The sequence below is a fragment of the Cherax quadricarinatus genome, chromosome 24 (genome assembly GCF_038502225.1).
Source record: "Cherax quadricarinatus isolate ZL_2023a chromosome 24, ASM3850222v1, whole genome shotgun sequence".
Classification (NCBI taxonomy): Eukaryota; Metazoa; Arthropoda; class Malacostraca; order Decapoda; family Parastacidae; genus Cherax; species Cherax quadricarinatus.
This window is the reverse complement of record NC_091315.1, coordinates 35,398,899-35,412,382: the sequence shown is the minus strand read 5'-3', so window position 1 is coordinate 35,412,382 and position 13,484 is coordinate 35,398,899. Positions and strand designations below refer to the sequence as shown.

At 40.9% G+C, this 13,484-nt stretch overlaps 1 protein-coding gene across 4 annotated transcripts in view; it reads left to right on the top strand.

Annotated features, from left to right (window-relative positions):
- Positions 1-380: 380 nt before the first annotated feature.
- The window catches only part of LOC128690931 (CLIP domain-containing serine protease B4), a 29,840-nt gene continuing 16,736 nt past the window's right edge, over positions 381-13,484 (top strand). Inside the window, exons 1-3 of one of the 4 annotated variants that reach the window (XM_070088351.1) lie at positions 450-519; positions 10,519-10,617; positions 10,753-11,063. In XM_070088351.1, coding sequence (XP_069944452.1) covers positions 10,982-11,063 — 82 coding nt within the window. In that variant the 5' untranslated portion in view covers positions 450-519; positions 10,519-10,617; positions 10,753-10,981. Of the gene's footprint in view, positions 520-10,518; positions 10,618-10,749; positions 11,064-13,484 lie in introns of all 4 variants that reach the window. The other 3 variants (XM_070088350.1, XM_070088349.1, XM_070088353.1) reach the window with 3 other exon arrangements.

Genomic DNA, 13,484 nt, shown 5'->3' with positions numbered 1-13,484 from the left:
AAAAAAAAAAAAAAAAAAAAAAAAAAAAAAAAAAAAAAAAAAAAGAGAGAGAGAGAGAGAGAGAGAGAGAGAGAGTACACACCCTCACACCAGCACTAGCAACACTACCTCCTCACTAGACACAGGTGAGTGGGAATCCCCCGTTCTAACTCCTTCATCGATCCCTCATAACATTGTGCTCACTCTTTCATTGTCTCGTCAAATTTCAGTTCCACATACCTAAGTAACATATCACTGCTATGTAGCCAAGGAAATTCATTATCCATCGCGCTTGGCACTAAAACAACATAGAAGACCACAATACTAACCAGGCAAGAACACAACCGTGTGTTGCAGCCTCACCAACATGGAACACATTTTTTTTATGGTGGTGAGGGTAGGTGTGAGCAGGTGTGAGTATTCACTGCTCTACTGTCTTGAAGTTCACCAGGCAGGAACACTGGCGAGGGTCACACAGCTTCCACCTGGCCAGTAAGACTAGTGACGCTGTTCGAGCAGGGAGTTCCACTCTCCTCTCAGGTGAGTAAATGAACGCTCCCCAGGCGGGTTGGAGCACGTATTGTGTGGGTAGGGGAAGGTAAGTGTTGGTACTGACACTTAGTGTACGTTTATTAACGTTTATCGTGTGTGGGTAGTGACGCTGTGTGTAGGAATGTTTATTATATGTGTAGTGGAGTTTATTTATCGGATCGTCTTTATGAATGAAGCGACACTTAAATGTTGGGTACTGATCCCACTGTTTATATATATATATATATATATATATATATATATATATATATATATATATATATATATATATATATATATATATATATATATATATATATATATATATATATATATATATGTGTGTGTGTGCGAGGGGCTTGGACTTCCAGCAGGCATGCTTGAGCGTGTTTGATAGGAGTGAATGGAGACAAATGGTTTTTAATACTTGACGTGCTGTTGGAGTGTGAGCAAAGTAACATTTATGAAGGGATTCAGGGAAACCGGCAGGCCGGACTTGAGTCCTGGAGATGGGAAGTACAGTGCCTGCACTCTGAAGGAGGGGTGTTAATGTTGCAGTTTAAAAACTGTAGTGTAAAGCACCCTTCTGGCAAGACAGTGATGGAGTGAATGATGGTGAAAGTTTTTCTTTTTCGGGCCACCCTGCCTTGGTGGGAATCGGCCGGTGTGATAATAAAAAAAAAAAAAAAATATATATATATATATATATTATATATATAAATTATATATATATATATATAAATATATAAATATATATATATATAAGAACATAAGAAAGAAGGAACACTGCAACAGGCCTACTGACCCACGCGGAGCAGGTCCATGTCCCCCTCCGGATTAGACCAATGGCCCACCCAGTCTGGTCATCCCCACTCAAGGATGGAGCACTGCACCAGACCCAGCAGCAAAGCTAGTCAAGTCCAACTCACACCCACCCACACCCACTCATGTATTTATCTAACCTATTTTTAAAACTACACAACGTTTTAGCCTGAATAACTGTACTCGGGAGTTTGTTCCACTCATCCACAACTCTATTACCAAACCAGTGCTTTCCTATATCCTTCCTGAATCTGAATTTTTCCAACTTGAAACCATTGCTGCGAGTCCTGTCATGGCTGAAAATTTTCAGCACACTATTTAAATCCCCTTTATTTATTCCTGTCTTCCATTTATACACCTCGATCATATCCCCCCTAATTATACGCCTTTCGAGAGAGTGCAGATTCAGGGCCCTCAGTCTATCCTCATAGGGAAGATTTCTGGTACATGGGATCATCTTTGTCATCCTCCTTTGTACGTTTTCCAGAGCATAATCTAAATGAGGCCTAACCAAGGATATATATATATATATATATATATATATATATATATATATATATATATATATATATATATATATATATATATATATATATATATATATCGTGCCGAATAGGTAAAATTGGTCACTTAGCAAGAATTCATTTAAAATAATTAAGTCCTTTCTAAAAATTTCTCTTACACTTTTAAAGATATTTTTTTTCATTTATGTTAATGTAAAATTAATAATTTTGTACCAAAAACGCCTTAGAAAACTTACCTAACCTTATTATAACAAGAGCAATTTCATTAAGCCTAATCCAACTAAATATATTTTAGATAAGTTTACAATAATTTAATAATAAACAAACACAATGAAATATATTTCTTTTCGTTAGGTTCAGAATGCTTTTTGCGAAATTACTGCATACACACATTTTTGCTTGCCTTATTCGGTAAGAAGAGTGTTGCTATTTATGTCAAAATCGCAAGTTTTACCTATTCGGCACGACATATATATATAATGTAAAGGACCTGGGAAAGACAATGTATCTACAGCAACTGCTAGGAAAATGAGAAGATGGATAATGAGAACCTTCAAAACTAGGGATACCAAGCCCACGATGATTCTCTTCAAAACGCTTGTGCTCTCTAGGCTGGGATCCTGCTGTACACTAACTGCCCACTTCAAGGCTGGCGACAATGCAGACCTGGAGAGTGTACAAAGAACTTTCACGCCACACGTAAGTGCGATAAGGCACCTAAATTACTGGAAACGGTTGAAGGTCCAGTGCATAAGTGTTCGCAATAAAGCTAATAGAATCCTTGGCTTCATATCAAGAAGCATAAATAATAGGAGTCCTCAGGTTGTCCTTCAGCTCTATACATCCTTGGTTAGGCCTCATTTAGAATATGCTGCACAGTTTTGGTCACCGTATTACAGAATGGACATAAATGCTCTGGAAAATGTACAAAGGAGGATGACAAAGTCGATCCCATGTATCAGAAACCTTCTCTATGAGGATAGACTGAGGGCCCTGAATCTGCACTCTCTCTAAAGACGTAGAATTAGGGGGGATATGATTGAGGTATATAAATGGAAGACAGGAATAAATAAAGGGGATGTAAATAGTGTGCTGAAAATATCTAGCCTAGACAGGACTCGCAGCAATGGTTTTAAGTTGGAAAAATTCAGATTCAGGAAGGATATAGGAAAGTACTGGTTTGGTAATAGAGTTGTGGATGAGTGGAACAAACTCCCAAGTACAGTTATAGAGGCCAGAACGTTGTGTAGCTTTAAAAATAGGTTGGATAAATACGTGAGTGGATGTGGGTGGGTGTGAGTTGGACCTGATAGCTTGTGCTACCAGGTCGGTTGCCGTGTTCCTCCGTTAAGTCAATGTGACCTGACCTGACTAGGTTGGGTGCATTGGCTTAAGCCGGTAGGAGACTTAAGAACATAAGAACATAAGAACGAAGGAACACTGCAGAAGGCCTACTGGCCCATGCGAGGCAGGTCCAAGTCTCCTACCGGCTTAAGCCAATGCACCCAACCTAGTCAGGTCAGGTCACATTGACTTAAGGGAGGAACACGGCAACCGACCTGGTAGCACAAGCTATCAGGTCTAACTCACACCCACCCACATCCACTCATGTATTTATCCAACCTATTTTTAAAGCTACACAACGTTCTGGCCTCTATAACGGTACTTGGGAGTTTGTTCCACTCATCCACAACTCTATTACCAAACCAGTACTTTCCTATATCCTTCCTGAATCTGAATTTTTCCAACTTAAAACCATTGCTGCGAGTCCTGTCTAGGCTAGATATTTTCAGCACACTATTTACATCCCCTTTATTTATTCCTGTCTTCCATTTATACACCTCAATCATATCCCCCCTAATTCTACGTCTTTCTAGAGAGTGCAGATTCAGGGCCCTTAGTCTATCCTCATAGGGAAGGTTTCTGATACATGGGATCAACTTTGTCATCCTCCTTTGTACATTTTCCAGAGAATTTATATCCATTCTGTAATAAGGTGACCAAAACTGTGCAGCATAATCTAAATGAGGCCTAACCAAGGATGTATAGAGTTGAAGAACAACCTGAGGACTCCTATTATTTATGCTTCTTGATATGAAGCCAAGGATTCTATTAGCTTTATTGCGAACACTTATGCACTGTTGTCTTGGTTTCAGATTACTGCTAACCAGAACTCCTAAATCTTTTTCGCAATCCGTAATATTAAGATCTACATTATTTAGTTTATATGTGGCATGGTTATTGTCCTGTCCAACATTTAGAACTTTGCATTTGTCTATATTAAACTGCATCTGCCACTTCTCCGACCACTGCATCAGTCTATTCAAATCTTCCTGGAGTGCTCGAATGTCCTCGTCAGAATGAATTCGACGGCCTATTTTGGTGTCATCGGCAAACTTGCTGATGTCGCTCTTTATGCCCTCATCTATGTCGTTTATGTAGATTGTGAACAGCAGGGGGCCCAACACTGACCCCTGTGGAACACCGCTCGTGACACTTCCCCACTCTGATTTCTCCCCATTTATGCAAACTCTCTGCTGCCTATTTGTCAACCATGCCTCTATCCAGGAAAAAATTTCTCCTCCTATTCCATGTGTTTTAATTTTCCTCAATAGTCTCTGATGTGGGACCCTGTCAAAAGCCTTACTGAAGTCCATATACACAATATCATATTCATTACCATGATCTACCTCCTCAAATACCTTAGTGAAAAAAGTTAATAAATTCGTAAGGCAGGAACGCCCCTTTGTAAAACCATGCTGAGATTCGTTGATTAATTTATGCTTTTCAAGGTGGCTACGAACTGCCTCGGCAATTATTGATTCCATAAATTTTCCCACTATGGAGGTTAGACTTATTGGTCTATAGTTCGAAGCTAAGGACCTGTCACCTGTTTTGAAAATAGGTATCACATTTGCCATTTTCCACTTATCTGGCACCATGCCAGTTTGTAGTGATATGTTGAAAAGATTAGCCAAAGGTGTGCTAAGCTCCTCTTTACATTCCTTTAGAACCCTTGCATACAGTTCATCAGGGCCTGGGGATTTGTTAGGTTTTAATTTATCTATTTGCCTAAGGACCATGTCACTTGTGACCCTAATAGTGCACAGTTTATTATCGTCCTGTTCTACATAATTTATCATTACTGGAATATCGCTGGTATCCTCCTGTGTAAAAACTGAGAGGAAGTATGTGTTAAAAATTCTACACATTTCCTTATCACTGTCAGTGAGCTGACCCGAGGAACTTTTGAGTGGGCCTATCTTGTCCCTGATCTTACTTCTGTATACCTGAAAGAATCCTTTTGGGTTAGTCTTCGATTCTCTTGCAACTTTAACCTCATAATCTCTTTTTGCTTTTCTAATTCCCTTTTTTATTTCTCTCTTTAACTGAATATATCGATTTCTCAATTGCCCCTCTCCTCTTTTGATTTGCCTATATATGCCTCCCTTTTGACCAATCAGATATTTTAATCTATTGTTCATCCATTTAGGATCATTTTTGTTTGATCTGATTTCCCTATTTGGAACATAATTTGACTGAGCAGCTAGAACTATGCCCTGGAAAGCATCATATCGGCAACCATCACCACCTACCTGACCCTTAGTCAGGTCATTCCAGTTCAGCCCACCTAAGTAATTTTTCAGTCCTATGAAATCAGCCAAGCGAAAGTCAGGGACGGAGACTTGATTGCCATTATTAGGGGAATTCCATGATATATTAAAACTGAGTGATTTGTGATCACTTTCCCCAAGCTCATCATTAACCTCAAGATTATTAATTAGTGTTTCCCTACTGGCAAGAACCAAGTCAAGGAGGTTATTTCCCCTAGTTGGCTCTGTCACAAACTGTTTTAAAAAACAATCCTGGATCGTATCAAGAAAGTCACCTGACTCTAAATTTCCTGTCAAATTGTTCCAGTCAATCTGTCTATAGTTGAAATCTCCCATTAGCACAACATTTTCGTATGTAGATGCCTTACGAATTTCGTCCCATAGAAGTTTACTGCACTCCCTATCAAGATTTGGGGCCCTGTAAATCACACCCAAAATTAGTTTTTCTCGGCCCTCGAGAAGCTGTAACCAAACAGATTCAGTGGCTGACGCTTCTAATTTAATATCTTGTCTAACACAACAATTTAAATTGTCTCTGACGTACATCGCTACTCCACCACCTTTCCTGTTGACCCTGTCAGTGTGGAATAATTTATAGCCTTGTATGTGACATTCAGAGGGCATCTCTCTATCTTTCAGATTGAGCCAGGTCTCTGTTATAGCAATAATATCTATGTTTCCTGCACTTGCAATTAATCTTAGCTCATCTATCTTATTTCTTACACTCCTGCTATTAGTATAGTAAACCTTAAGGGAGCTAGTCCCTTGCTGCCCTCGCATGGGCCAGTAGGCCTGCTGCAGTGTTCCTTCGTTCTTATGTTCTTATGTTCTTATTTGTATTCCCTGGAACGCAGGCGAGAGAGATACATGGTAATATGTCCTGGTAAGTGTCCTGAACTGTGCATAAGTGTCTTTTTCCACATAAACGACATAGATGAGGGCATAAAGAGCGACATCGGCAAGTTTGCCGATGACACCAAAATAGGCCGTCGAATTCATTCTGACGAGGACATTCGAGCACTCCAGGAAGATTTGAATAGACTGATGCAGTGGTCGGAGAAGTGGCAGATGCAGTTTAATATAGACAAATGCAAAGTTCTAAATGTTGGACAGGACAATAACCATGCCACATATAAACTAAATAATGTAGATCTTAATATTACGGATTGCGAAAAAGATTTAGGAGTTCTGGTTAGCAGTAATCTGAAACCAAGACAACAGTGCATAAGTGTTCGCAATAAAGCTAATAGAATCCTTGGCTTCATATCAAGAAGCATAAATAATAGGAGTCCTCAGGTTGTTCTTCAACTCTATACATCCTTGGTTAGGCCTCATTTAGATTATGCTGCACAGTTTTGGTCACCGTATTACAGAATGGATATAAATTCTCTGGAAAATGTACAAAGGAGGATGACAAAGATGATCCCATGTATCAGAAACCTTCCCTATGAGGATAGACTAAGGGCCCTGAATCTGCACTCTCTAGAAAGACGTAGAATTAGGGGGGATATGATTGAGGTGTATAAATGGAAGACAGGAATAAATAAAGGGGATGTAAATAGTGTGCTGAAAATATCTAGCCTAGACAGGACTCGCAGCAATGGTTTTAAGTTGGAAAAATTCAGATTCAGGAAGGATATAGGAAAGTACTGGTTTGGTAATAGAGTTGTGGATGAGTGGAACAAACTCCCAAGTACCGTTATAGAGGCCAGAACGTTGTGTAGCTTTAAAAATAGGTTGGATAAATACATGAGTAGATGTGGGTGGGTGTGAGTTAGACCTGATAGCTTGTGCTAACAGGTCGGTTGCCGTGTTCCTCCCTTAAGTCAATGTGACCTGACCTGACTAGGTTGGGTGCATTGGCTTAAGCCGGTAGGAGACTTGGACCTGCCTCGCATGGGCCAGTAGGCCTTCTGCAGTGTTCCTTCGTTCTTATGTTCTTATGTTCTTAATATACACTCGGAAGGTTCTGGAGGAATTGGTATCAAACCTGCACGCGAAAATCACTCCCTATGAAAGCAAAATACTCGGCAGGAGATGCAATATTCACCCAATGAAAAGCAGGGGTGTTACGAGTGCATTGAGACACAACACAATAAGTGTCTGGGGCCCAAGACTGTTCAACTTCCTCCCAGCATACATAAGAGGGATTACCAATAGATCCCCCTGACTGTCTTTAAGAAGGCACTGGACAGGCACCTAAAGTCAGTACCTGACCAACCAGGCTGTGGTTCGTACGTCAGTGTGCGTGCCAAGATCAGTAACAGCCTGGTTGATCAGACCTTGATCCACCACGAGGCCTGATCTCAGACCGAGCCGCGGGGGCGTCGACCCCCGAAACCCACTCAATGTAAATTCCAGGTAAACACAGACGTGAAAATACACAAACTACATTATATGTGGGATTAAATATATGTAACACCTCTCCTGTGTGTTCTATATGTTCAGTGTGCGAAAGAAAGATTATTATTTTTCACTGAGAAAAAGAACAGTGAAGAATGTATAGACGAAATAAAAGAATTGCAGAAGTAGTGAAAACTGAGAATATCTCACCAAGAATAAAAAAAATTCTACAACGAGATATATAGAACATAAGAACATGAGAACATGAGAACATGAGAACATGAGAACATGAGAACATGAGAACATGAGAACATGAGAACATGAGAACATGAGAACATGAGAACATGAGAACATGAGAACATGAGAACATGAGAACATGAGAACATGAGAACATGAGAACATGAGAAAATGAGAACATGAGAACATGAGAACATAAGAACATGAGAACATGAGAACATGAGAACATGAGAACATGAGAACATGAGAACATAAGAACATGAGAACATGAGAACATGAGAACATGAGAACATGAGAACATGAGAACATGAGAACATGAGAACATAAGAACATGAGAACATGAGAACATGAGAACATGAGAACATGAGAACTCAAGAACATGAGAACATAAGAACATGAGAACATGAGAACATAAGAACATGAGAACATGAGAACATGAGAACATGAGAATGGAGGACAACCGCGAACAGTGATTAAAATATTCTTAGTTGACGGAAGAAGTGCACAATGAATAATGTGTTAACGTCAGTGGCCCAGGACTGTTCATCCTGCTATCAGGAGATGCTAGATGTATTGGTGGCACAGGTATGGTAGTCTTCAGGAGGATATTGGTTCACTGCCTCCCCTGTGTGGTAGATCAGCCAGGCTGTGAAGGATATGTGAGTCAGCGGGGTGTAAGCAGTAACAGCCTGGTTGATCAGGTAATCATGAGGGAGGCTAGGCCTCAGGCAGGGTCGTGAGAATACATCTCCGTCAGAAGAACATGCCTTCAGGAAGAGATTTCAATTCTCCAACACACACATGAAACCTGGAGAATCTGATAAAGAGTAGCGGGTGTGGTAGCTGCCGGTACTCCCGTCGTGACCTTGGCAGCCACGGTGAAGCCTCGCTGTGCTCACCCGCCTGACGACACTCTGGGCTTCCCACCTTCACCTTCATTATATACATCGTCCTTCACTTACACACACACACACACACACACACACACACACACACACACACACACACACGACATGATGAACGACGTGATGGAAGGGTTAGACTCAGTAGTGTCCCTGTTCGCAGACGATGTGAAGTTAATGAGGAGAATTAAATCAGATGAGGACCAGGCAGGACTTCAAAGAGACCTGGACAGACTGGACATCTGGTCCAACAACTGGCTTCTTGAATTTAACCCCGCCAAATGCAAAGTCATGAAGATAGGGGAAGGGCACAGAAGACCGCAGACAGAGTATAAGCTAGGTGGCCAAAGACTGCAAACCTCGCTCAAGGAGAAAGATCTTGAGGTGAGTATAACACCGAACATGTCTCCGGAAGCACACATCAACCAGATAACTGCTACAGCATATGGGCGCCTGGCAAACCTGAAAACAGCGTTCCGATACCTTAGCAAGGAATCGTTCAAGACACTGTACACTGTGTACGCCAGGCCCATACTGGAGTATGCTGCACCTGTTTGGAACCCACACTTGATCAAGCACGTCAAGAAATTAGAGAAAGTGCAAAGGTTTGCGACAAGGTTAGTTCCAGAGCTAAGGGAATGCCCTATGAAGAAAGGTTAAGGGAAATGGGCCTGACGACACTAGAGGACAGGAGGGTCAGGGGAGACATGATAACGACATACAAAATACTGCGCGGAATAGACAAGGTGGACAAAGACAGGATGTTCCAGGGAGGGTACACAGAAACAAGAGGTCACAATTGGAAGTTGAAGACTCAGATTAGTCAAAGGGATGTTAGGAAGTATTTCTTCAGTCATAGAGTTGCCAGGCAGTGGAATAGCCTAGAAAGTGACGTAGTGGAGGCGGGAACCATAAATAGTTTTAAGACGAGGTTTGATAAAGCTCATGGAGAGGGGAGAGAGAACCTAGTAGCAACCAGTGAAGAGGCGGGGCCAGGAGCTAAGACTCGACCCCTGCAACCACAAATAGGTGAGTACACAAACACACACACGTTAGCGTTAGCCTGGTGGTTAACGCTCTCGCTTCACACGGCGAGGGCCTGGGTTCGATTCCCAACCAGAGTAGAAACATTGGGCGTGTTTCTTTCCGCCTGTTGTTTATGTTCCCTATCAGTAAAATGGGTACCTGGGTGTTAGTCGACTGGTGTGGGTCGCATCCTGGGACACTGACCTATTGAGCATAACAAGGTGGCCCGGTGGCCTGGTGGCTAAAGCTCCCGCTTCACACACGGAGGGCCCGGGTTCGATTCCCGGCGGGTGGAAACATTTCGACACGTTTCCTTACACCTGTTGTCCTGTTCACCTAGCAGCAAATAGGTACCTGGGTGTTAGTCGACTGGTGTGGGTCGCATCCTGGGGGACAAGATTAAGGACCCCAATGGAAATAAGTTAGACAGTCCTCGATGACGCACTGACTTTCTTGGGTTATCCTGGGTGGCTAACCCTCCGGGGTTAAAAATCCGAACGAAATCTTATCTTATCTCTTATCTTCTATATTTTTAAGCAGAGGTTTGATAAAGCTCGCGGTTCAAGGAGAGTGACCTAGTAGCGACCAGTGAAGAGGCGGGGCCAGGAGCTAAGACTCGACCCCTGCAACCTCAACTAGGTGAGTACACACACACACATCTAGTTATTTTCTGGATATTTATAAAAGCCTAACAATAGCAAGGGACGATAATAAAAGCAAAATCGGCACACACAATTGTGAGTGACTCTAGACCTCTCTTTCTATCTACAGCAGAACCTGCTGCTGACGACCAAGTAACCAGGTGGGCTGCAGGTAACTAGGTGGGCTGCAGGTAACCAGGTGGGCTGCAGGTAACCAGGTGGGCTGCAGGTAACCAGCTGGGCTACAGGTAACCAGGTGGGCTGCAGGTAACCAGGTGGGCTGCAGGTAACCAGGTGGGCTGCTTCCACGCTCACCACCACCTCCAATATATCACCGGGGTTACTCTGCTTGCTTCAGGGAGATGGTGACACCGTGTCGTGACATGGTGTGGGCGGCGCTGGTGCTCCTGGTCGTGTCTTCCACGCCCACACACGCCCATTTCGGTAAGAATGTGACAAATACATGTTTTTTCCCTTCCATTTCACTTGATCTTTGTAAATATTGAACAAACACTTAATGATAGCTTAACAGTGTACACTGCTAAAAAAAAGACACACATAGAACAAACTTTTTCTGGGAAAACGTTTCGCCCTCGGAGCGAGACGAGCGAGACTTCCTCCAACTCCCACCTTCCTACACATCTCCACAGCCTCCAGCCTCCTCCTCGCTGCAACATTCACAACCCATGCTTCACACCCATGTATGAGTGTTGGTACCTACACTATACTCTCATATATTCCTCTTTCTGCCTCCATGGACAACGTTCTTTTCTCCAGCTTCTCAGTGCATCACCCACCTTTTATCCGTTCATCAGTTGTATAGTTCTCCTTTATCATAGACCAATCCACCTTCAAGTCTACTCCCAATATCTGAACGCATTCACTTCCTTCATACTCCCTCCTTCCAGTCTGACATCGATTCTTTCATTGCCTATTTCTTTTTTATTACCCTCATCACCTTGCTCTTTCCTATGTTCACTTTTAATTTCCTTCTTTTACATATCCTCCCAAATTCGTCCACCAACCTTTGCAACGATTCTTCAGAATTTCCCAAAAGTACAGTGTCATCAGCAAAAAGCAAATGCGATAACTCCCACTTTGTATTAGATTCTATGTATCTGAATCCCACACCTCTCCCGAGCACCACAACATTTACTTCTTTTAAAACTCATCTATAAACAGGTTAAAACAATCGCGGTGACATCACACATCCTTGTTTAATGCCTAATTTTACTGGAAAATAATCTCTCTCTCCTACATAACCTAGGCCTCACTATCCTCAGAAAACCTCTTAACTGCTTACAGTAACCTACCACCTATTATATATATATATATATATATATATATATATATATATATATATATATATATATATATTTATATATATATATATATATATATATATATATATATATATATATATATATATATATATATATATATATATATATATATATATATATATATATATATATATATATATATATATATATATATATATGTCGTGCCGAATAGGCAGAACTTGCGATCTTGGCTTAAATACCAACGTTCATCTTGCCATATAGGACAAGTGAAAATTTGTGTATGCAATAATTTCGCCAAAATCATTCTGAACCTAACGAAAAAAATATATTTCACTGTGTTTGTTTAGTATTAAATTATTGTAAACAAATCTAAAATATATATAGTTGGGTTAGGCTAAAATAAATTGTTCTTTTTATAATAAGGTTAGGTAAGTTTTCTAAGATTCTTTTGGTGAAAATTAAAATTTTTTACATTAACATTACTGAAAAAATATATTTTTAAACGTATAAGAGAAAATTTTAGAAAGGACTTAATTTTAAATGAGTTCTTGCTAATTGACCAATATTACATATTCGGCACGACATATATATATATATATATATATATATATATATATATATATATATATATATATATATATATATATATATATATATATATATATATATATATATATATATATATATATATATATATATATATATATATATATATATATATATATATATATATATATATATATATATATATATATATATATATGGGTGTACTCACCTATTTGTGGTTGCAGGGGTCAAGTCACAGCTCCTGGCCCCACCTCTTCGCTGATTGCTACTAGGTCCTCTCTCTCCCTGCCCCATGAGCTCTATCATACCTCGCCTTAAAACTATGTATGGTTCCCGCCTCCACTACGTCACTTTCTAGGCTATTCCATGGCCTGACTACTCTATGACTGAAGAAATACTTTCTAACATCCCTTTGATTCATCTGAGTCTTCAACTTCCAATTGTGACCTCTTGTGTCTGTGTCCCTTCTCTGGAACATCCCGTCTTTGTCCACCTTGTCTATTCCGCGCAGTATTTTATATGTCGTTATCATGTCTCCCCGGACTCTCCTGTCCTCCAGTGTCGTCAGGCCGATTTCCCTCAACCTTTCTTCGTAGGACAATCCCCGTAGCTCTGGGACTAGTCTTGTTGCAAACCTTTGCACTTTCTCTAATTTCTTGACGTGCTTGACTAGGTGTGGATTCCAAACTGGTGCTGCATACTCCAGTATGAGCCTGACGTAAATGGTATACAGAGTCTTAAACGAATTCTTACTGAGGTATCGGAACGCTATCCGTAGGTTTGCCAGGCGCCCGTATGCTGCAGCAGTTATCTGATTGGTGTGCGCCTCAGGAGATATGCTCGGTGTTATACTCACCCCCAGATCTTTTTCCTTGAGTGAGGTTTGCAGTCTTCGGCCATCTAAACTATATTGTGTCTGCGGTCTTCTTTGCCCTTCCCCAATCTTCATGACTTTGCATTTGGCAGGGTTAAATTCAAGGAGCCAGTTGCTGGA